This window comes from Peromyscus maniculatus, chromosome 12 (genome assembly GCF_049852395.1).
Source record: "Peromyscus maniculatus bairdii isolate BWxNUB_F1_BW_parent chromosome 12, HU_Pman_BW_mat_3.1, whole genome shotgun sequence".
Classification (NCBI taxonomy): domain Eukaryota; kingdom Metazoa; phylum Chordata; class Mammalia; order Rodentia; family Cricetidae; genus Peromyscus; species Peromyscus maniculatus.
The window spans coordinates 61,815,014-61,841,281 of NC_134863.1; the positions used below are offsets into that span (position 1 = coordinate 61,815,014).

The 26,268-nt window shown below is 35.1% G+C and overlaps 1 protein-coding gene across 4 annotated transcripts in view; it reads left to right on the forward strand.

The window, feature by feature from the left end:
• The window catches only part of Robo1 (roundabout guidance receptor 1), a 997,953-nt gene that overhangs the window by 131,671 nt on the left and 840,014 nt on the right, over window positions 1-26,268 (forward strand). For all 4 annotated transcript variants that reach the window (XM_016002158.3, XM_076549102.1, XM_076549101.1 and 1 more), the window contains exon 2: window positions 569-706. In XM_016002158.3, the coding sequence (XP_015857644.1) occupies window positions 619-706 (88 nt within the window). In that variant the 5' untranslated portion in view covers window positions 569-618. The remainder of the gene's footprint in view (window positions 1-568; window positions 707-26,268) is intronic.

Sequence of the window (26,268 nt, forward strand, 5' to 3'; positions counted from 1 at the left end):
AAATTGATTAAAACTAACAAACACCACATTTGTTTTAAATGATCAGTTGTTTGCCTATATACACAGGTTACATTCCAAGGCCTGGAGGAAATGTTGAGCCATAGTGCCAAGTTCTACGTAGTTTGTGTTGGCTGTAAATGTGTATCTGTGTAAAGTTCACTTTACACACTAAATGCAGCAGGGAACAGACAACTAACAGTTTAGAACAATTTCAGCACTTTTCTAAAAGCAAATTAAGGGAAAAATGTTTTTTTTTAAATCCTCAAAATATGTCATTTCAAATTTCCATCATCCTTCTTCTGATAATACATCCCAAAGTTTGAACCACAGTTGTCCTGGTAAACTGAAATCATGGAAAACAAAGACATGGATAAGTGTGTGTGGCGGGGTGACAATATATATTGAATGTGTTTTGTATAAACTGTATTCATTTAAAAATCTTTTATCATCTCAAAAGCAGACTTTTAAGTCTATGTGAACTACAGATTTTTCACACCATACTTTAATTATTCTACTTACTACACCTTAATAGAAACAATTTCTGTATTTTTATTTTTCATCTCCCCAGATAATATCCATCTGTGTCGCTGGCTGATGTAATGAAAGGGAGGGATAAAGATGAAATGGAAACATCTTCCTCTTCTGGTCATGATATCACTCCTCATTCTGTCAAGAAAGCATCTCCTTCTGGCCCAGCTTATCCCAGGTAAGTGAGATGCTTTCATTTCCTTGTTATTCAACTGGCATTCTTTGCTTTTAACTTCATTTTTATTGTGTGTGTCCTAAATAAAATGTCTTCATGTTCTGTGTAACTTATATGTCTGTATGAATGGTTGCTTCAGGGCGCGTGTATGTATGTGTGTGTGTGGTGACCAACCTCAGGAGAGAAGTGACCATCTGAATACAAAGTTCTTCAGGAAAGCCTCCAAGAAACACTTATTGTTGATAGATTACAGGGAGCTATAGTAGCTAAGTGAATTAGGTGCTGGGAGAACCATTGTAGAAGGGAAAGATGTACAATGAAATAAAAAAAAAAATGAGGAATAATAGGTTTCATTGCATGACATACCCTAGAAAAGGGACATCAAATGAAAGATTTAGAATGGAAATAGCTTTAAAAGAGGCATACACTAATTAGCCAGTTGAACGATGTCAGAATGTAAAAATAGCATGCTGCTGTGTTGCTTCCATAGTTACTATTGCTGTGCGTGAAGTTAGAACACAATTTCCTCAAAGGCATAATTTTGTTAATGGAGCTAAAATAGCTTTCTATAAAAATGCTTTAACTGTACTGTTTTATGGAATATTAACCAAACCCAATGTTGTGGTAGAGAAATCTAGAAAAAAACCTATTGATATCTTATCAAAATATAAGTTTACATTTTTCTTAAAACAATTTGGTAAACAGTAGTTAATTAGGGTTTATTTTATATGGTGCCTTAACTTAGTCACAGTATTCATAAAAGCATGGGATATAATTTGTTATTATAATTAAGTATGAAGTGTCTTTTTATATTTGTAACACTTAGCAAAAATGCATAGCCTGCCATGCACACACAAACTAAGGAAGTTGAAGCCTCTAAGGACGTCAAAGTCTTCCAATACTGGATAAAGATGGACACTGGAACTACAAGATTAAAGGACTTGTAAATAAACAATCAGATTTTGGCATTTGTTGGAAATATATTCATAGTATCGAAATATATAGAAATTTAAAAATATTTGTGATAGACTGGTCTAAAGAACTGAAACCTCCACACATTTGTACTTTGACCTATTCTAAGGTTCTCCATTCATTCTCCTCATCTATTGAATATTGATAAACATATGAAATGAACCAACTATCAAACTTTGCAATCTGAACACACCTTTGAATATATAAAAATTATAAATAAGAAGTTTTTTATTGTTGTGAAAACATTTAGAAAGAAAGATGATACATCAAAAGTTTGGAAGCTGCACCCATTGTTACAAATATTTACACAGAGATATGCAGGTTATAATTATTCTTGAACTCTGAATCTAGTTAATAATTTGTGTATAAACATATTTTTTCATGATTTAGCTAATAATGAAAATTTTTAATTGAAGATTGAACCATGTATGTATATATATATATATATATATATATATATATATATATATATATTTGAGACACATAATACATTGTGTATATTGCTATACATGGGACAGAGTTATACATTCTTTTCAGGAAATTTGAATATTATTTTTTTTAAAAATACGTATAATTTCTGTGGGAACATTCAACAAAAGCGTTCTGTTATAAGACTCATTAAAAAGTCTGTGCTTGCAATAAAACACTTAAACCAAAGAAAGCTTAAAATACATAAACATATTGTCCAACATAATATATGTCTTGTCACAAATGAGATAGTTTGGCTATCAGTTAAAGGATGTGCTAAATATTGGTTGGATGAGCTCATTTTAAGGTGGCTTCTTTTCCCAAGGAAACAGGTGTACCCATGAATGGGATCCACATGGTTAAAAGTGACTATTTTTTTTGTCAAGATCGTAGAGTTCAAAAATTATTTCAAAGTAATTTGTCTGTCAAAAGAAATTTGCTCTTAGCTTTTCAATGGGACCCCTGCAGAGCAATAGTCATTTTGATAACTGCCTCTGTCTATGAGCACAGGGTTCAGGGTATGAAGGTTAGAAAATCTACCAAAAAGACCCTTCATCTTCAGAGCAATGCCTCCTCATTAATCTCTCGTGAAATGAAGAACAGATTCTCGCTGTTGTTCTGGCTTTCCTATGTTCTTTAGGTCCTGGATCTGGCATGATTAGCATATCTCAGAGGGAACAAGAATAGGGCAGCTTTAAATATGAAACACTCATGTATTTGAAAGCAAGCAGTTTCTAATTCACCTGACTACTTCCATTTTCCCTTAAGAAAATAAATTTCATTATATAAGGAATATATTGCAATAGTGACATAAACAAAAATATTTTAACTGCTTTGAAAGAGATGAGAGGTATATGTATTGAGGCCTGTACTTGCTGAGTTATCAGCAGAGGTGCTTCATTGAAGAAGATACACTAGAATTCAATATAAAAGGACAATTAAATAAATTCTCCTAATATAAGTTTTTCTTTTAATTTCACACCAACAACATGGTTTCTAGCTTGATTAGTTGTAATTAAATACTAATATAGTATTCTAATATAATGTCTAGAGTTAATAAGTTGGTATTTTCTTAATTTTTGTTTTTTCTCCCTAAATGTGATACCTTTAAATTTTCTGTTTAGTTTTATGATATTATCTGCAAAGTTATTGTCATGAGGGAGGCATAAATGTAAATTTTTTTGTACACTGAAATCAAGGAACACTCCTATTGGAGAAGAGTGCATTGGTTCTAAGAGAAAGAGAATGATGATAAGGAAGCAAATTCATAGACTATTTTGGATGTTCCAATGATTTTAGTTGACTTTCTTTCACTCATAGCCCATGAACCCCTACCTCCCCATTATGATAGTGCTGATAAATATTGGTTTGTTAATTTATTAATGTATAATCTGTATATAAAATGTCCATAAATCAGCCTAGGTTACTATGCCACATGTTCCTTTAATTGCTGGTAAAGTGAAAGTTTACAGACTCCCAATTTTGTATTTTACATATTCACCTTTAACTGTAACAGATGTCAAAGAGACCGTAGAGACAGATGATAAATGATAAATTTTAAAATTACATATTTCATCCATGGTGGAATCGGATAATAAAGTGTTGAATTCTAAGTTTACATGGCAAGATTTTGAATGGGAAAAATCATGCAAGGTTCTCCTTGTGCATGAATACATTAGACAGCCCACTTCAGAGTCAAGCATGATTTATTCTTCTGAACTCTTCATTCTGTTACTGTGCAGCAGTGTTGTCCTTCATTAGCAATTCAGGTGCTGACAGGGGTGTTTCCTTTGCCCTGGCTCATGTCAACAGCCTTGAGTTTGAGAGTTTCCGAAATGATTTACAGCCTCCCCTCTCTACCACTCTGTCCTCTAACACTTCAGCACCTTGGTATTATACACTAAGGACGTAATTGCTAGGAACTACGTGTTATTGCTGTCTGAACTGTCCCTGTAATTGTAATATTGCAGAAAAGCGGCTTCATATGAAATATGAGAAATAATAGTTTGTCTTATTATACTCCTTGTTTCATCTTAGGTTTTTCACTGGAGCTTACCTATGTCTAACGGATTTTGGATTGATTTGAAAAATTAGATAGGCATTTAAATATGTCTTTATAACATGGAAATTTTAAAATAAAAAAATATCTTGAATCAAAAGATGACAGAAATATTAAGTCTTTCTTTTGGAACATTTTGAAAATAGTATCATGCGTATTAAGCCATACAAAAAAGTTTTTCCCACAAGTTATGATTAACTTTGATGACATAGATTAACTATACACAATGACTATTAAATGTGTCTGTTTATAATCTGTGCAGATTATGCGGCTATAAACAGTTTCATTGTTTTACTTTTAACTTCACTACCAATTTAGAATCAATCAAGAATATCTTAAACATGCAAAGCTATTTTTAATTATAGCAATATACTTCTGTTAAAATACTGAACATGTATTCATCTAGTACAATTATTCAGAAAGAAAGATGTCCTGAACATAGAGATTTGAGTTTTAGGTCCTAATTTAAACATCTCTGTGACTGCAGAGGTTTCTCTCTGCATTTTTTCCTGGGTTAGTTTTTTTTTTTTCTATAAATACCTCAGGGAAAATAAGAAGTGAAGAATCTGATTTGGAATTCACAGTTTTTTTTTTTTTTTTGTTTTTTTTTTTTTTTCAAGACAGGGTTTCTCTGTGTAGCTTTGTGCCTTTCCTGGAGCTCACTTGGTAGCCCAGTCTGGCCTCGAACTCACAGAGATCCGCCTGCCTCCGCCTCCCGAGTGCTGGGATTAAAGGCGTGCGCCACCAACGCCCGGCGGAATTCACAGTTTTTATGGGCATCTAAGAAATTCAAATTATTGTTTGACCATAGAAAATTAAAAAATCATTGCTTTAGTCAAAGTTTGAGTTAATTTTAAAAGTATGTTAATGCACTTCAAATACATACAATCTGAAGATCTTATTTTAACTAATTTCTGAAAACTGTCACCAAATACTTAAATTTATGAGCTACTAAATAAATATGTGCTTGTTTTTCTTTGAGACTTAAAATATTCATGTTTTTTAATGGTGAAACATCTTCTTAGCATTATATAGGTCCATCTACATATCCTACAGGAAGCAATGCCTTGCTCCAGAAGAAGGAGTCTCTTTTCAAATTAGTAATATATTTATTTGAAGTCATTAATACACTTGACAATGGTACTTCTATGAGTTTTCCTACGCCCATACTGATATTTTTTACAGTTTGCCACTTGATAATGCCAGATGAATGCCTCTTAATTATACAACATTTTATAAAAATCAACATTGTGATAAAATCACATGCTCATTAGTATTCAGGACAGTTTCTAGATCTTTCTTGTATGTTTTTTCATTTTGCTTTTTCTTGTGTTATCATTTGCTGCTTCTTCATTTCAAGATAAACTCCAAAACTTTCAAATACATCAAACTAACATATTTTAATTAATTTGCATTTAATTGAAATTGAATTTAGTGAAGAGACAAAAATCATAGTTTGTAATTTATATGAACAGAATACTCACTCTTAGACTTGTATCTTACAAGAAATTTTGGAAATATTTAGAAACATTTACCATAGCAGATAGAGGAGCCTTTTTGTTCACAATTTTTTTCCTGTTTAGACATATGATATAAACCTCATACTTAATTTTAACTTAGTAGCCCAGGAATGAATTTAATGAACAATAACTGAAATATAAAAACTATAAAAAGTAAGACAAAAAATCTGTGGGAGATATCAAACCATGATAACAAGGAAGGTTGTTAGCTGTGAAAAGAGCCATGTAAAGAAGAGGTACTGGTGTATATCCTATTAGAACATAGAGCCAACTCTTCGCTGGGGTTAGAAAAATTCCCTAGGAGATTAAGAAAGACTTACAGAGCACATAGACCATGTGTCAACAACAGCGAGAAGCGCCACACATTCACACTTAGGAGGTGCCAGTGTATGGCCAGGTAATCAGATGGATATTTTAGTTTTAGGAGATGTGTTCCAAGTTGGGAAGCTGTAAGTTGAAAAGTGAAGATAGACTCATGCCAATGGAGAGAGTTTTGTGTAAAAGACAGCATTATGCTCAGTTTTACTGATTGGAGAGGGTATATATTGAAGGATTTTCCAGATGGAACAAATAATCTCAAATTTTATTTTGTAAAAGCATTAAAGTCCCTTGCTGAGAAACTTAGCCTGTGATTCTGATTAATAAGGAATGTTAAATTTTAAGCACATGAGAAACTAAGTAGTATTTTACTTATTAGAATAATGAAATAAGGAAGGCGGTTGTATTCTTCAGCGGTGTAGGCACTGGGAAATTGGCCAACCACAGTAGGCTTCCACAATGCTTATATAAGTCACCCTAACTAAATACAGTGGGTGTGTACATGCATGTACACACTCATGAGCAAGCACTCACATGCATACCTGCAAACACACAAATAATAAATCAAGTGTGCAGATGATATATTAGTTTCCTTACTTTATTGATGCAACAATGTTTTATGCAGCATCTCTTGTTTATAACAATCCTCTGTATCTTTGAGGGAGGCAGTATAAATAATAGAAATGAGTCTAAATTGCAGTTGAGTGAAATATTAAGATTTAATTTATAATTTATTTTCTATTTATAATAAATTGTAAGTATTATAGACACGAGGAGAGACTCCCAAAGTTATTCAATTGTCTTGATATTAAAAACACCTCATAGAAATTATTCATTGAATATCTATTCCTAACTTATTGAAGATGTTGAAATCACAGTGAACAGTTTATTTTGATTGAAATGATAGATATGAAAAAAGTGACAAGTTCTATAAAAGATTGTAAGATATACTTCCCAAGGAAGTGAGTTGTAATGGAAAGTTAGAAGAAAAGAAAAAAGTTAGCTATGATCCATAGATGGTATCTTCACAAGGTAAAGCAGGCACAGACTGCCACAGAGTGTTTGGACTCAGTAGAAATCATCACTAAACATTTATCACATAACTGCTCAAAAAAATTCAAAATAAAGCAATATGAACAAAACAGCATGTAAATATATAGTTGTAGAGTCAGTATTTGGAATGTGTGTTTTGATAAACTCAGTTTCTTCATGACCTCAAAATGCTTTTTATGCTTATATGCCCATATTTGTATATATTCATTTATTTGAAGAATTTGCCCTTAGCTTTGTACTAACGTGTATAGTATAGCCTTTGTAATAAACATAGTTGACAAGAACATTCACAAAGGTTAATTTTTTTAAAGCTGTAGACTAAAGGCTGAGGAAATATATGAAAGATTCTTTTTTTTTTTTTTGGTGTGATTCTGTCATTCAAGAATTCTATTCTGTATTTGGTAAGATACAGAAAGAAATTCTTTTTTTAAAGTTTATTTGATTATTATGTTCCGTGACACACTAGTGAAAATACGTACATATACATATTTTGAGCATTACCAAAACCTTGTCATAGCATTCCCACAAAGTCTATCATTGCAAGAATTCAGTCTTGGGAGAATACAAAGGAGAACAATCAGTGTTTGTTACTTCCTGGCAACCGTCATTCAGGTGAAGATGAGATCATAATAACTAGAGAAATTGCCAGCTGTACTTCAATTCCGTGTTTCTTATTAGCCTTGGTTTTCTAGTTGGAAGCTTTATTTAAGTGTGTGAGTAGATGGAAGAAAACTAGCAGACACAGTCAGTTCAAAAACACTCAATGCAAAAACTTTTATTAGCAATCTGCCTCAGAGCACAGACACATTCTGTCTGAGGACAGGGTCTTTGTGATGAAACTGGTTTGAAACACCCCATGTGCCACACCGTCCCCCTAATTAAGCCATCAGAATTCATCGCAGCAAGCAGAGTGCCTCATATGGACTGGTATAAGTAATTTTTGTTTCTCTATTGCTTGGTTAATAGAAAGAGGCGCTATCCTAGATTATGAGTGATAGAGTCTATATGGTACAGCTGTTGTAATTATGCCTGAGGGTCGAGAAAGCTGTTGGTGGAAAAGCTCTCTATTTGCCTTGGACACTGTCATTACTTCATTCAACTGCTTTCTCCTTGGTTTCTTAGTGCGTCTTCATTTATTTGCTTTCTCTTGTTACTTGACTCTCTTCTCAACCCAAAGGCAAGTGCCTTTTGTTGTATAAACAGACATGCCTCTGCCGTGACTTCACATGAGAGAATTGCTTTGAAAATGGTTCTATTTCTTCAATATTGCAGTAAATACAATTTTTTATTTTGTACTCTTGAGATATGAAAGACATGTTTATAGTGTGACAAGAAAAAAAATGAAAACCTGAGTGTGTTTGATGTATAAAGTCATGTTAGAACTGTCTATCTCAAATGTTGAAATACTTGAAACATGTAAGTATATATAATGGATCATATCTATGCACTTACATATACACTTACATGTGTGAATACATACATTAAATAAGAATTTGTAAATAAGAGTTATTTATAAAACACTATGTATTGCTAATATCTAGCAACAAAATTGTTAATTAAAATTAATATATAATATGACATTTTCATGGTCATTGATAATAGAGGTTTAAAATTATCAGGGTAGGGTAGTAGGGTGATGTGCCTCTTAAACATAGAACATTTAAAAAATGAATTCTATAGTACTAAACAATGCATGTTTTCACTTTGTATTATTAATATCCTTTTATCTTTATTTAGTATAGCACACTTCATTGGTTAACAGTTTGGCCTGCAATTCAAGAACCAGTGTAAATTTTGCATAGTGACTACAGTGACCTCGAGTTCCTCTGAAACCATGCTGGCTCACTGTTGTAATTGCTCACTTTATCTAGTTCCTCTAATCTTCCTGACCTTTGTGTCTTTTTTCTGTATCTCCCACATTTTTCCCTTTGCGGGTGCTGTAGTTTCTGCTAACTATAATATAAAAATACTGATTCATAAGTATCTACTGACTAAAACCAAATGCTATTTTTCCTTTAATAATTTATGTAACTGGTATAATATCTTCAAATGAACAGATTTTTAACCAATTAAAACTGTGTTTTCAGAGTTCATAATTACCTTTTTGTTTGTTTGTTTTCTGAGACACAAGGTCTCATTTTGTAACCCTGGTTTGCCTGAGACTTGCGTTGTAGATTAGGCTGGGTTTGAACTCACAGAGATCCACCTACCTCTGCATCTCAAGAGTTGAGATTAAAGGCATGTGCCACTACACCCAGTCTATAATTACAAATTTCTCAGAAAAATGTAACTGTCAATTAAATCATGATGCACTCTCTTAAAGACAGTTCCGTACAAGTTAGTAGTCCAGCAAATCTCTCCTTGCAAGTTTTTTTTTTTTTTCATTCTTTGGGAGCTCAGGAAATGTTCTTGAACTTAGCATAAAATATAATAATCTTCCCTTTTGACATTTCTTAGAGAGTGAAAATTTTCTTTTTATTAAACGGTATCATCTTTTCTTAAATACTTTCTCGTCTGCCATTTTAAGACTGTACCTGTCTAAGATCTGTCCTCAAGAATAAATGTTCTATTGTGACTGGCAAATCTATGCCTGCAATTTTGTTTTAGTCACAAATAACAATACTATTTACTATCAAAGCTCAGTGTTCATAGTATGGAATTATATCCATTATTCTAGAATCACAGAAAGCTTTTAGGGGACTCTTAAAGCCAACTTATATATTCCCAAGTGCTCATAACTCAACTGATGTGACAGTATAAATATGACCAAGAAATCACCTCACAGTCATAGACAATGGGATCCAAATTGCTGCCAGTCTTATGGCCACCATAAGATTCAGTCAATGTTAATAATTCAGGGATTAAAATAGTTTAAAAGTTTGAGATATATGGAAGGAAATTGAACTGACAGATCCCTAATTTTCCACAATGCTATCTTATGTAAGAACAACCAGTTAAAATAGATTATTTTAAAGACAAATATGTTTAAGAGAAAACATAATTGTAATAGCAATATCAACATGACTAATTTTTATTCATTTATTAGATCACATCTCTTTCACATTTAGAAAACTGCTCATAAAAACCAAGCCCATTTACTTAGCATTATGCTGCTATCATGACCACTAACATTTCCAAGAAGTATATACAGTACTGGAAGGATATTATGATTTTTCATCAGGGACCAGTAAAACTGTTTTCATAGAAATTTCTTAGCAGAGAAATTATACCTTCAGATACTCAGGTTGTATCCACTAGTATGTTTACTCTCACTGGCCTCTTGGATATCCTGTTGTTGCTCTGTGTCATGGAGGTCCTGCAGCTTTGGGTCTGCAGGGCCGGCCCCTTCACGTGCTCCAGCAGATCACAGATGGGGTGGATGTTGGGATGGGCCAACTCATATCCCTAGTTCTGGGACTGGATAGTTGCAGGTTGGTCAGCCTGTGAGCTCTCTCCTGTCTTCACCACCAGGGTGATCTTGTCAGCATTGTCCTGGCTAGGTCACCCCTTGAAGTGATGGGCAAGGGGTGGGGACAGTTCTCTAGCTTCAGGCCCCCAGGGTCAGCTTTCCCACATCTACAGCCACCATCAGGGTCAGCTCTACTGTGTTGCCCAGGTGAGGTGCAGGGGCCACTCTCCCAAATGCTGCAGCTGATGAGGGGCACAAGAAGAGCTCTCCCACTCTAATGAACTCAGGGCCAGCTCTCTCACCTGCCACAGGTTGTGAGGGGTGGGAGGAGGTATCTCTTCCCTGCCCACACCACCATGTGGAAGATGAGAGGCCAGGCCAGATCTCCCACACTCGGCTCATGTTTTCCAGGGAAGTTCACCTGCAACACAATAGGGTCAGCTCTACTGGGCTGCCCAGGCAAAAAGCAGGTCTTGGTTTCCCAAGTATTGTAGCTGGTAAAAGAAAGGGTTATGGTGACATTTTATTTGTGCTGAAATGTGTTGATATTTTATTTGTATGTTAATAAATAAAGGTTGCCTGGAGATCAGAGGAAGTAGCAAGCCATTTTAGGCAAACACAAAAGTCAGGCAGTGACAGCACATGCCCTTAATCCGATCACTTAGCAGGCAGGGTCTCTGTGTGTTCAAGGCCACACTAGGGAACAGAGCCAAGCATGGTGACACACTCCTTTTATCCCAGTACGAACCATAGAGACCTGTAGGTCTGTACAGACAGACAGATTGTGACAGAGCTACATAGGAAGAGGAAGTGAGTTAGCTGGGCTAAGAACCAATGAGAGGGCAGAACAGGAAGTCAATAAAAGCCTGGGTAGACAGGGAGTCCTGGCACTGGGAACCTGCAGAGCTGGCGAGATAAGTTGGCTAGTGGCTCTCACTATTTCCCTGATCTAAGGCTTTCACTCCTATATTTGGCTCCATGATTTTTATTTAATAAGACCATTTAGAAATTCATCTACAAAGGGTCAAGAGGCAGTAGGGGTGAGGGAGGAGGGCTTCTTTCCCTCACCCCCACAACTACACTGCAGATGAGAGAGGCAGTACCACCTATGCCCCTCTCATTCCCTTAGGGCTGGCTTGTCTATGCCCCTGTCTACAGAGTCAACTCTGTTGTGATGCCCAGGGAAGATGCAGAGCCTGTTCTCCTGAGTGCAGGAGCTAGTGAGCGGGTTGAGTCAGATCCTCCACCTGCTAGAGGCAAGGAGAGGCAGCTTACCTTCCCCACCTGGCAGGTATGATCTGCACTCCCATTCTCACGCCCTCGGGGCCAGCTCACCCATATTCCTGCAAACAGCTCTGTTGTGCTGCCAAGGTGAGATATAGGACCCTCTCTCCTGAGTCCTTCAGCTAGTGAAGGTCAGTTCTCCCTAGTGTGGCAGCCAGTGATGGGTGAGGCCAACTCTACAGTGCTATTCTCTCAGCCAAGACATCAACAAAGATTGTGTTTGTACTGGGGCCATGAACCCAGACAACAGCTTGGGCCCAGACATCTTCGTGGCCCTGGGTCGCAATTAAGTCACCCTTGCCATACTGTTCCTCTCTACTTTAGCCACTCGCAATTCTTCAGATACGCCTGTGTAGACAGAACGTGAACCATTTCTTTCTCTCCTCCCTCCCCCTCTCTCTGTCTCTGTCTCTCTGTCTCTGTCTCTGTATCTCTGTCTGTCTCTGTCTCTGTCTGTCTCTGTCTCTGTCTGTCTCTGTCTCTGTCTGTCTCTGTTTCTCTCTCTCTCTCTCTCTCTCTCTCTCTCTCTCTCTCTCTCTCTCTCTCTCTCTCTCTCTCTCTCTCTCTCTCTCCCCACACCACATCAAGTATTTGTTCACTGTAATGGTGCCCGTCTACCCAGTGCCGCAAGGTACCAGGTGCGCCTATGATTTCTCCTCAGAGCACTGGAGCATTCTGCCCCAGCCCAGTGTGTGTCTCCTTGTCCCACTCAGTCTGCCATGGCACAGGACAGCACCATGCTTCCTCCTGGGAACCTGGAGCAGCCTATCGGGGCTGCCTGTGGCTCTCATTTTCCTGCGCAGTCTATCACGGCGTTTGGCAGCTCAACTAAGATTTATAATAAGACAAAGTTTAGATTGGTAAGAAATTAGCCAGCCACACATGTACGACTTTGCATCTCCAGAAGCAATGAATGATAGATTTATTTCTCATATTATGATTTGGTGTTTAGAGTTAAACTATTCTCTAATGTGTGTATATAACATCTCATTGTATGTTTAATCTAATGTGTGTATAATAGCATCCCACAGCGTTCATTACCTTTCCTTAATGGTATGTGGTGTTTACATGCCTATTGTCTATATCAGTGCTTTGGAGTATGTTCAGATATTGTGCATACCTATTCATTTTTCTTATGAAAAGTGTCTGCATTTTTACTGTAGAAAATAACTGTAGTTAAAAGAGAACGATGGTTTTTCAAAATGTAACAAAAATGTATGTCTAAAGTCTCAGCTTTTAGTTTTACAGTGGTGGCCCACACCATTAATCCCAGCCCCTGTGAGATAGGGGCAGGCAGATCTCTGTGAGGACAGCCAGAGAGCCAGAGCTGTTACACAGAGAAACCCTGTCTTAAAAAACCAAAAGTCAAAAACCAAAGCAAAAACAGAACAAACAAAACACAAATGTTCAGCAGAATAATTTGTGGCTTTTTGAGGGGGTGGGCATACTTTTAATGTTGTTATTTTTGTTGAGATTAGAAATTCGTTCTATATTTTATATAAACCATTTATCATCTGTGTGCTTTAATCTCATCATTATAAAGTTTAATAATATCATTTGTAGAGTCAAATTTTTATTTTGTTGAAATCTTACATATATTTTTTGCTATTCATAAATTCGTGCTTTTTGATAGAGTAATAAATAATTCAGTAACAAAGCCAAGGTCATCTAAGTTCGCTCTAGAAACTTTTATGCATTTGTCCTTTCCTCATTTCCCTAGGATACATTAAATATAAAGAATAATATCTCCCTTGAAAAGTCTTTAGCGTAAATCATTGATATTCTAAAGACTATCTCCATTGAAATCAGGAGGGCAGGGGAATTGTCATGAATTGCAAGTTAGGCTGGGCTGTGTAATGAGTTCCAGGAGAGCTTACGTAACAGGGCGACATACAGATACTTTATCACAAAGAATCAAAGAACAACAAAGGAAAAAATATAAACAAAGTGGAAGACCAAAAGTAATGTACATTAAAAAAAGGACCAGCAATGCAATCAGGAGACATATAAGGATAGGGTGACTAATTCAGAAGGGCACTTGGGTAGAAGAGTTTCATGTTGTCTAAATTCCATTGTCTCTTGCAGGTTACAGAGTGATCTGGAGTGAATGTTAAATGATCAATCCTTATAGGGTTTATTTTGTCAGTGAAGTTGGAAATGAAACTCCCTCTCAAGTTATGGTTTGGTTTCTTGTCAAACATGCTCGTTGTGATGATGAAGGACTTTCCCCTTGTTTCAGTTCTGTAAGCTGTTTTGTATTTATATCCAACTAACTTTTTAACAGATTGCTTGATTTGAAGTAAATGAAATTGGGGATATTAACTAAAAATATTTGCTACCTCATCAGACTTTTTGTGTTTGCTATGTTTGCTACTAGCTATAAGAAATGGGTGAATGTAAAAACCTTCCATGGAATTTAATTCTTTGTTTTCCTTTTGGCATCTTAGAGGATACAGTATTTCTTTATAGTGTTGTTTTGAAGATTAAATGATTATCTTTATTAATAGCATCATGTTATTTTATTCAGTCCTTAAGAATTTCATACAATATATTTTGATAATAGTCTTTTCCTTCCTCCAGTTCTTCCTGGAATTCCCCCTACCCTGTCTACCCAAATTCATATTTGTTTATTAGTTTTGTGTTTAAGTTTCATACATAAAACCAAACCAAAGCAGAAACAAAACACACACACAAAAAAAAAAATCCATACGATTTTATTTGTATTGACCAACTTCCTGAGCAGGAGGCCTAGCTGCAGTGTGGCTGAGCAACCAGTTGTCACTTCACTGAAGAAAAGTGGTTTTCCATCTCCCAGCAGCTACCTACTTCTAATAGCTTCTTGGCTAATGATGAGCCTTGTGATCACATTCCATTCTCTGTGCTCGGATTTTGACTGGCTTGAACTTGTGGAACTTTTTTATGTGCTGTCACTGTCTCTGTGTTCATATGTGCATCACCCCTGTTATGTTGGGAAAACACCACATTCTTGTGTCGTAGACCATGAAGAAATCTGGTTGGTACTCAGCTGGAAACTTCACCAGTGCTGATCAGAGTTCCTAGTTCTGAAAGTTGCTGTACATTCTACCAGAGTAAAAAAGGAGTCATCAATCTCACCCAGCTGCAAAATCTATGAGATACAATAGTGATATGCTGAAAGATATGACATATGGTTCAGGAGTGGCAAAATGTTATGGAAGTAAGCAACCACAGTTTGTATTTAAGGAACACTCCATGGGATGTAACTCACACCTAACACTTGATGAGACCAAAACCTGAGCCTGGGTAGGTCAAGGACCCTAGGTGGAAACCTATTATTATTACTCTGATATATGAACACAGCAATGAAAATTCCTAATGCCATATTGTTTTACCGATAAATCAGTTCATGACATTGACCTCATCATAACTTCTTCTCATAGTAGATAGTAATTAATAAAGAGACACACAGCTGGACAACATGCAGAGTGTGACATTTTGGGCCATCAAATGTTTGTACACATATTACTAGAAATTGAACATAAAAACAAATGTAAGATACTAGACATGTATTCTCCTACTGAGCTATATCTCAGACAAGAAATTTTTGATACATACAAGAATTCTAATAAGTAAAACTAAGAAAATTACAGGAACTGATAGAATAGCAATTGACTTAAGTATATTTTATGAAGTTATAACTTATATATTAGAAAACAAAGTAATAACATATTATGATTTAAATGATTTAAATATAAAGGAAGAAAGTTGAAATTTAAGTTAACATATCATCATAACTTAAAACTACAGACTAAAATTTCTAAAGTGATTACATTTCAATGATGACTAAAAGAAACATGAGATCTGTACAGAAAGCACACACACACACACACACACACACACACACACACACACACAAGCAGTAATAAGGATGAGCATGATACATACATGCATAAGAGCCTATTGGCAAACAAGAGAATTTGTGTCATCAATTCAGATCAAATATTTTAAATGAGTATATTCCAAGCAGTTTATAAAATTATAAAACATTAACTAGAAATGCCTGACACAGTAATGCCATTATTTTATTAATGTACCACATTCCCTGTAAAACCAAGTCATGGACCAAAGAAATTAATGAAGACTTGTAGAACAATATGCTTCAAACATAGTAAAGACATTCACACTTTTTGCTTCTCTTTGTTTCATACCTTTGAAATCAGTGGAGGAAAGTACCGTAGCTAATTTTCTAGCATGGTCCTTTTCCATGCTTATCATCCTCCTCCAATACAAATCGATTCACCACAGCTTAATTGAACATAAACAGATATGAAATCATGCTAAGGTTTCCATGTTATTCTTCATTTTGGGATCATTCAGGAAGACCTGCCATGGTTTCATTAAATGATCATAGCTTACATTTTGAATGAGCAAATGATATTATGGTAACAATTCTCCTGGGAATTTAAAGTAATGTCAAGGATGTACTCTAAGGTGTTATATGAAACTGGTGCACATACGGAAGGCGAGATGTAAACTGGAAGAGAAACTAAATCTAAGTGAAGCATAATTGCTGACTGCAAGAATATTGTGATATTCTTTAAACCATTTTCTGGTGATATTGTGTTTCCCCAAATATTGTGCACGCTAATAAACATATCTGGGGTCAGAGGACAGAACAGCCACTAGATATAGAGGGCAGAAAATGGTGGCCTTTAATCCTAGCATTCCAGAGGCAGAGATCCGTCTAGATCTCTGTGAGTTCAAAGCCACACTGGAAACAGCTAGGCATGGTAACAAGAGCCTTTAATCTCAGGAAGTGAGGGCAGGAAGCAGAAAGGTATTTATGGCGTGAAGATGAGGAACTAGAGCTGGTTAAGCTTGTAAGCTTTTAGCAGCAGTTCAGCTGAGATACATTTGAATGAGGACTCAAAGGCTTCCAGTCTGAGGAAACAGGATCGGCTAAGGAACTGGCAAGGTGAGGTGGCTGTGGCTTGTTCTGCTTCTCTGATCTTCCAGCGTTCACCCCAATAACTGGCCTTGAGTTTGGTTTTATTAATAAGACTCTTTAAGATTCATGCTACATCATTTATAATTACACATTTATGATACAATTAATATAATTAATGTACTATCTCAGAATATTCCCTAAAGATATGCATGAATAATCTTTTATTGCTCTTAATTTAGTTAGCCATTGATAACTGAAAATTAAGGTTAAAATTTGAGCAAATATTAATGAATCCATATTTTTACTAGAGGCTGTCATAAATAACTTACTAGAGCCTTAATTTCTGAGTAACAAATAATATTTTTAGCATCAATGAATTCCACTTATCGAGTAATTAATAATTGCTATCAGCACTTGATTTCATTTAAGGTTTGAGAAGTATCTATGGAACCAAGTTAATATTTTCATTTGACAGTAAGTAGAGCCAGGATATGAACTCATAATAATTTTGCTCAACTTGTCTGAGCGATGGCTTCACAAGAAAAGAACGTGAGTTCCCATTGTTAGTAGCCAATAAAGGTTGACGATGGGCTAGTGGATGACCATTTGCCATGATTGTCCACAGGAAAGACTATTTCTCTGACTCTTAGCATTCCTAAGCTGCTTGTAGTTCTTTGTATAGGATTGGGGCCTTGTGGTCTTTTCCCATCTACTTTGGCATGTCTGTTGTCCTTATTCAGCTTATGTTTAGGCAGTCATGCTGATGGATCTTTATGGGTATATCTTCTTACATTACTCGGAGACACAGTCTCACAGTCCTGAAAACTTACAAGTGACATTATACATATTGAGAATGTTATATTTATAAATATATGTCTATATACATATGCATGTAACAACAATTAATGAAAAAGAAGCCATAAATTTGGAAGAGGACAGGAGGGTTATATAAGAGGGTTTGAAAGCAAGAAAAGGAAGGGGAAAATGATGTAAGTATACTCTAATATATATATATAAAAATAAAGAGCCAGGTATGACCCCACCAGAATATAATACCAGTGTTTGGGAAGCTGAGACAGGCATCTGAGGAGATCTTAGGCAGAAAGGCTCATCAAATCAGGTAGCTTCCATTCTTGATGGCAGACCCTGTCTCATAGAATAGAGCTGGGAGCAGAGAACAGTAAAGGAGGACCCTTAATTGTCCCCAGCCTGTGATCATACACACCTACCTGCATACACAAGTGCACACTCATCCATCCGCTGCAAACAATATTAATTCAAATGTTGCCTAAATTGTACCAAACTATTCTGAATGCCCACATAAAACTACATATTTTCGATTTTAAATGAATTTTCTTGATTTCATCTTTATGTTCATTACACATGTAAAATGTACATTCCTCTTCAAGTTATAATTCCTTTTTGCTGCCATTTTCACATCTTGGTAGTTGAAGATATCATATTCACGGCTTGCAAAAGAATTTGAGTGTGTTACCACTGACTATTCATTTCAACAAGCCATTCTTTTCTTATTGAAGTCATGCCAAAGCTTATCTTTTTAACTAACATGATTTTTGGCTATAGTTTTTAAGTGAGGAGTATACTTTGTAGATATATTTTTATTGCCTAATCATATGCTTTTTAAAACTCAATATAGAAATTTTAAAATGTGCATAGTGAGGCTATAATTTCCCATTTCTAGAATTACCTCATGAATATGTAGTCTCCTTCTTATAACTATAGATGAGAGTAAAGCACTTCTAATCAGGAGGGTGTGTTATAATGATGCGTGCTTACATGGAGAGCAGCAGCATCCTCACTGAATGATGCATATTTAATTCTCTTGGGGCACCATGCCATTTCTAATAAATTTCTTATCAACTAAAATATGGTCTTTAATGCCTTTTTATTACTTGATTTTCTCCTTTCTTCAAGAAGGTTTGACATGGAAGTAGTGTGATTCCTTTTATAATTTGCATTTCCTGAGGGAGCGTCCTGTGTGAGTCCTCTTTACACTGTATTTTCTCTTCTCTGAAAACTTTCATTGAGACTGATAACCTCAGAGAAGAAGACAAATGCCAAGGAAATAGTGTTAAATTGGGAAACTCTGGAAAATACTACATAATTTTGCATTTAGTGAGTTTTCCTCTGTGAGATAGTTCAGTACTGGTGCTGGATGTAAGTTAAGCAGAGCTCTGCTTCCTTGTTGGCTAATAAGTGAGAATATGTCATATAGATGAAAGGAGATACTGCCGTCATTCAGTCTATAAGTGAAGAACTTGTGCTACATTCTTAATTAACCAGTTCCCATTGTTTTATACTTTTAGACAATTGAGATATTTTATAAATTTACTACTTCACTATGAACTCCAATAAATATATGTTACTTTTGTTTTCTTTGTGTTTTCTCCCATTTGAGTTAAAAGGATATTTTACATTTTAGCAAGGCTTTACACTTTTGAATTTTTAAATTAGTATCAAAGGCCAGCAACATTTTGAATATTATTCTTATAGAGACATGGAGCTTAAACAATGCATGCAATTTAAATCAAAACTACATTTTATTTATATATCTGTGTTTCCTAATTTAGCTTTCATTGGCACCCTCCACACAATGGTTTTACCCGGGGATTACTTTAGCCCTCTGGAAGGTCACTCATTTACAAGTTATTGCCTCTCATAAATTGATCTAATCTTCTGAATAATGGCTGGACATGCTGATGATCAATATTTTATTGCTTCTACACCCTGAAAAACACCATGAATTACATTCAAAATCATTACCAACCAGGACTGCGAACATAACAATAATGTACATGTAATATTATCCCTCAGCTTGTGGTACTGTTTATAAAACATGAATCTGCTTGAATGATTTTATTTCAGCACTATTATAATCTTCTTTAATTTATCAATAAAAATGCTGTGACAGTTATCATTTACAGAACTGTGCAAATCCAGAAATGGGACCCATTATGACACTAGACTACATAATCAAATCCAAAATTTGCTTTTATTTACATGCTCTAGACACTAATAACTTCATTATATATTGAAAGAATAATGAATACTAAAGATAATTATCAGTTTAAGTTTTGAATAAAAGGACATAAATTACAAACTATATACTAAAGAATGTTTTATAGCATGTTGACTATGACTATAATTACTTTTTGTCTTCCTGTACTAATAATCCCCTGATTAAACACAATATCTGATACTTGATTCACAGTTCATGTTTCACCTTTTTAATAGCATATTTTTATATTCTTTTTAATATTCCCATTTTCATTAGGGTTTTTTTCTCTCATTTTTTCACTCCTGTACACAAAGCTCTTATCTCTCTCAGCTATATTCTCCTGTCCACGCTTAACTTGTCAGTCCATTTCAACATTTGATTTCTCACTGTGTGTTATGACAATCAATATTTGACATTGTGAGAGGGCTTTCTACTAATCCACAGTTTGTCATGATTCAAATAGAAAAATGGAAACTTTCTCTCTTGGGAGACTAGGCATGGATGTAAAAATAACAGCAATCAGAAAATAGTTTTTTGTCCATTATAGTTATAATCCTGTTATCGGTCAGTTTCAGTCAGTTCCATTCCCACAGGCTCACACAGACACATCTGTAATGCAGTTTCCTAGACCTAAAAGGGAACTGCTCATCTGTGTGCACACTGTCTGCTTTGCCAGTGAGGCATACACACCATCATTTTAGGGTGTTTCCTTAGCTTTCAATTTACCTCAGAGACATTGGGTCAACAAAAAACTTCAGGAAGTGGTTATTCCTATGAATATTTCAGATGACTTAGTCTGATCTTATTAACTTGTCTACATTGACTATGTTGGTATATTTCATTTTTAATTAAATTGATTTACTTTTGTATTCTGCAAAATGGCAAATTGTGTGCCATGAGTTGCATCCATTTGATGGCATGCACCATCCATGATAAAATTTGGGGTAACAGAGAAAACAATTTTTAGATAGAAGGAAAACTTGAGTAGAACTAAATTGTTAAAGATAAATCTATGGGAAATTTAATGAATTAATCCTGTACTTTATAAACTCAGAACTAAAAATGTGTTACTTGGTTTCCCTGGCTCTCCTAGTTTAAAAGAAATTTCTTTTTATTTAATATAAATTTGAGTGAACATGACCTTAGTATATTGACAATGAAGAAACAAATAGCTTTTCCTCTAAACTTTGGTTTAAAAAATAGTTCAAGTGTGTTTCCATGCACACCTGTTTGATCTTAAAAAAATTGCCTCAGTAGTTTAGTACTCTCTGTGTTTAGTACCTGCTAACACACACACACACACACACACACACACACACACACACACACACACACAAACATGTGCACAAGCATGTACATACACACATGCACATGTGTAAATGCCAATTTATTTAGCTCAAAGATTGGGAAGAACCAATAAAAGGTAGGTGTCTCTATTCATGCTTCCATCATATTTCATCAATCTCTGATGAGAATGACAGCAATCATGGGAAGGATAATCCAGAATAAAGTGATAACACTCACACCAGGTGTAAAGTAGAGAGAGAAAGGAGGGACGAGAATGGGGAAGGTAGGGGTGTGAGAAACATAGGTAGAAAAGGATAAGAGAGAGAGAGAGAGAGAGAGAGAGAGAGAGAGAGAGAGAGAGAGAGAGAGAGAGAGAGAGAGATCCAAAGTTCCTCTTTAAGACATGCTTCCAAAAGCATGAGAAACTTCCATAAGGAAGTTCTATTCATTCCACAGGAACACCACTCTAGAAACAATGTTTTAACACACAATTTTCAGGGGGATACCATCCACATTAAATAGAGCATAAAAAATTTGATTGAATTCTTTGTAGTCTTTTTTGAAAGGGAGTTATTTAATCTCATCTCTGCAATGTATTTTGCTACCTGAACCCCAGTGTGGGGAGGGAATCAGTGACAACTAGCACAAAAGCTTCATAATTTCAGGATAAAAAACTGCCTTAAAATTCATAGATAGATAAATAAATAAATAAATAAATAAATAAATAAATAAGAGAGATTGATACATGGGTGGGATATCATTATGCATTACTTGGGTTTTTACCATGGTCTCTGATTTACAACTCTCTCAAAAGCCAGTCACAAAAGTGGTGATATTGTCTGAGATATTCATAAAGAAACTCTCTAAACTATCTCACCTGATAACCTGATGTATGACTTCCCTTACTAAAGAGGGGGTCCTGTCCCACCTGATGAATGAAGGGATGGATTTCAGATTATATATATTTCCATTAGATGGGTCTTGCATTATTGTATCATCCTATCTTTTACTAACCACACCTATGCAATGAAGTCTCTATGAAACCCCAAAGAAGAGAGTCCATGTGGCTTTCCATGACCAGAACACACAGAAATCTTTTGAGAGCTACATGCCCAGGTGCACAGAATATCCATGCACCTTCTCCCACAGTTCGTGCTATTTATCTCTTCATCGAATGTAATAGTCTTTAAAATATGTTGTTTTGTTTCAGTTTTGTGAACCACTCTCGCCCATGAATTGAACCTATGCAAGGTGTTTGGGGAGACCTGATTTAGAGCTGACCATTCAGAAGCACAGATAAGATGAAAGGGAGGCTTTGTCTGACATTCAGAGTATCTGTTCGATGACAGTCATGGGTACCGATCCTTCAGTGCAAGAGATGTGACACTATCTCCTTGGCGACAGTTTCAGTTTAATTGAGTTAGAGCATGGCACTGACGGATTGCCTGCTGTGGAGAGAAATCCACACATCTTTCAAAGTTACCAAAGTCATTTGTGCTGATTTCAGAGCAAGAAGAAGGAAGACCATGATGTTTTACACTCCCCCAGAAAATCGGTCCCCGTTTAGTCAAAGCAAGGCACTCAGAAAGGCAAAGAGGAGACTAGTGTTCAATCAGTCTTTTCTTCCAAGTAGAACGGAAGAAAAAAAATACCTTCATGAATTAATCAAGGCTGAAATTAAAGTTCAGGCATCAACAGTCACCAAATTCAACTTTTTCTCTTTAATTGTTTGATGATTTTTAACATGGAAAGAGAGAGGCAATTTGGTCATGATCCATTAAAATACACAAATCAATTTTCTTCTCGCTGCTACGTGTGTGTGTACTCTCCACTCGCTCTCGACTCTGTTGATTGACATGCAATTTGCTCTACCAAATCGTTTATCTGTGCTTTGATTTTTACCGCACAAAATACATACAGATTTTTAACTGAATAATGGCCAGTTTCACTCTTCCCATAGTGACAACAACATCTAAGGTGAACCACTTCCCAAAAGTTAGTCAACCAAAAGTTTGAGATTGCAGACAGGCACTCAGATGGGCAGTCTCAGAGTCATTGAAACACATGCCATACTTGTCAAGGGATTTCCCATATCCTTTAGGGAGGTAAGAAATTATGGATCACTCTATTTTAAATATTTTAAGTAGATTATAATAACAAAAAGCAATTCTTTATAGTAAACAATGTATAATATTCTTAATTTAAAAATTTTGAAGAACTGGAAGGGGAATGAGGGAGAGTAATAGACTGAATACATTCATAAGACATCAATAAATATGTAAATTTGTCCAAAATTAAAAAGTACTTTTGAGTAAATATACAGCAATGTTTTTTGCTTTAGCTGTTTAAGAATTTATATTTATTAATTACTTAACAAAAATAATTTAATTTGAACCAGATCCAAAACTAAATTTGTTTAATTATTTATTTTTATTGAAAATAGATTTTTATACAATATATTCTGTGTATGTTTTCCACTTCACAAGCTCCTTCTAGATCATATCCACCTCCCCACCCACCCAAATTCACACCTTTTCTAATTTTCTACCATTGGATAACAAACAGTCACCTTAAAAAAATAATTATGATGAAGTAAAGTAAAGTTATTTTGTTGTCCAACTTCATTATTTATATCCTGTTCTGTTTCAAAAGGAAATTCAGAGCCAAATGTTGCTTGGTTGAACTCAATAACTTCTTAAACAAACAGTAACAAAACTACTAAAGGGTTGATCTCATTCTAAATGTAATGAAGAAACAAATTTTGACGGAAATATGTATGTAGATGGTATCAAAACAGGAATCCTGCAAAGACCACAGTTGCTTGTAGGCTAATACAAATGACGTATCAAAGAGAGAGCATAGGCCTTAAAGTAGAATCATGAGCCCTGAGCTTGACCATATACATTAATGGAAGTTACAAAATGGATAGTTCAATTGACAGGGCTTATGTGTTTTAATTTTTCTCGATAGACAGTTACTAAAATATTATATTACCTTGGAAATATTTTATAGCAAATAATATTCTCATTAATAAAAATTTGGGGAGTTTTGTGAAAGTATATAAGTTCCACCAGGGCTCTCACATGGGACAGTTCTAGAACTGCCTGGTTCCCATGATAACGCCTGTAGTAGAAAGGGACTGCCAGCTTTTACTCTCATGGGTCCAGCTTTGGAAATATCTTGACATTTTTCTATACTGTTTGTGTTCTGATCTTTAACAAGGGAATACATGAAAGGTTTGCTCTAAGAATATTCCCTACCAGAGAGGAGACCATTGGGGCAAAATTTTCTTTGCTAGCTTGGGTTTTACCTGAATAGTCATAATTGTATAATGCTCTAAATTCATTTTAGCACATAATAATCACTTTGATAACAGTTAAGATGTTTCACTATTTATTAAAATGTACTATTTTGGAGTTATTGTGTTAATTTTGAAATTGAAAAAAACTGAAACTTAAGCAATATTTTTGCTTGCCAGGATCTCAGAAGAAACAGTCACAGGATGCAAATGTGAACAGTAGTGTCTAAAGTTGGCTTTGGTCCTTTGGATACAAAGACCCTTATGAAGTCTCATTCTTACTGCTAAAGGACATGATACATATTCTCTTTATTTTTTTAGCATTAACAGCATTTCAAAAACAATGCCTTCATAGTCTAGATTTGGACATTTTCATCCCTTTATTTAATCCCCTTTTAGGGTTTTTTTAATTAGTCTGTGGAGTTGTTATGTGTGTTAATATTCACATGTTTCTTTTTAGCAACTGGATTAAAGTCTGTAGGCTAGTATTTTAACACATTTCTCCCTTTAAACATTATTAAAACTATACTAGATATTTGAAGACAACATATGAATTATTTATCATAGGCTTCACTTATAGTCTAGAATATTATCAAAACAGACTTCTATATATACAAATATCATTTATTAAGTTGTCTTAATTCTTATATCTTAAAGTATAAATCACTTGAGTAGTTACTAATTTATCAATATTAATTTACAGGCATTATTAATTTTTGAATTACTGCACTCTATATAGCATACTAAAATGGACTAAAATGAAAAAAAATACTCTGTTGTAACAACATACTAGTATTATGTCTCCAAATGAAGAAATCATCAGTTCCAAAGATTACACCCGAAATAACATTTTACAGTCCTCTGTAAATGTTACCATTAAATTCTCAGTATTAAACACATAAAGATCCTCTTAGTGATAAGTCAGTGTTTGACTTAGGCGTTCCACATCCTCTCTGCCAGAAGGTTTTTGACAAACAGGAATTTATAGTGGAAATGACCTCTCAACTTTATTTATGAATCCAGCAGCACAACACCACAGTAGATCACAGGATGACATACGATTACTGTTTCCTGAAATAGGTATAGGATCATGCAGTGCAGTGAACCATGCCCAGCCTTGCGAGTCCAAGAGTTCCATGCTAGAATGAGTCGAGCTACATCTTTAGGTGGTAAATGGAAATATGTCAGAACTAGTTTGCCACAAAAACCTTGGGGTTCCTCATGAGTATGCTCTTTTTTTTCATGAAAAAAAAAACTGCATCAAATGTTTTATTTGACTTTGCTTTATAACTTATAGTTGTTCAAGCAAGACTCCAATTCGGATTTCAAAATTCATCACATTTGTACTTTGACATAAATTGCTATTAACTCCTTCCTTTGTTTTAATGGGGATTTTGTTTGTTTTGATGTTCTGGTGATCAATTTTAGGGCCTTTTGTGTATGTTAGGTAAATTTTCTACCACCACACTTTATGCCCATCTCTGTAAGAAATTCCTAATTTTTAAAAAATGTTCTATCAAAAAGAAGGTAGTTTTATTAGCATGCATTGTAAAATATAAAATGTACTAAATCACTTTAAGTTCTAGATTTTTCCAGTAAATTTATGTTTAACACTTCTTTTTTGGGCATGTTTTGTGTAGAGCTATAAGTCTGACCTCTTCACAGAGTCTTTCAGGAATGTTGCTTTCATTATGAGCACTTACGTAATATAAAGGGGTCCATTATACCTTCTATCAGAGATCACTTACGTCTATAATAAAAATCCAAATTATGGTTTCTCATTAAATTTTGTAATAGTCTGCTAATGATAGCTACCTCTATTTTTCTCTCTTCACTTGTTTGCATTATACCTACAATAGTCCAAGGTAAGGATAGAGCAACTCCTGAGAACACTAGAAAACTGTCACTAAAATGGCTGTTGGAAACCAAAAGAATCTATCACTGGAAAAGA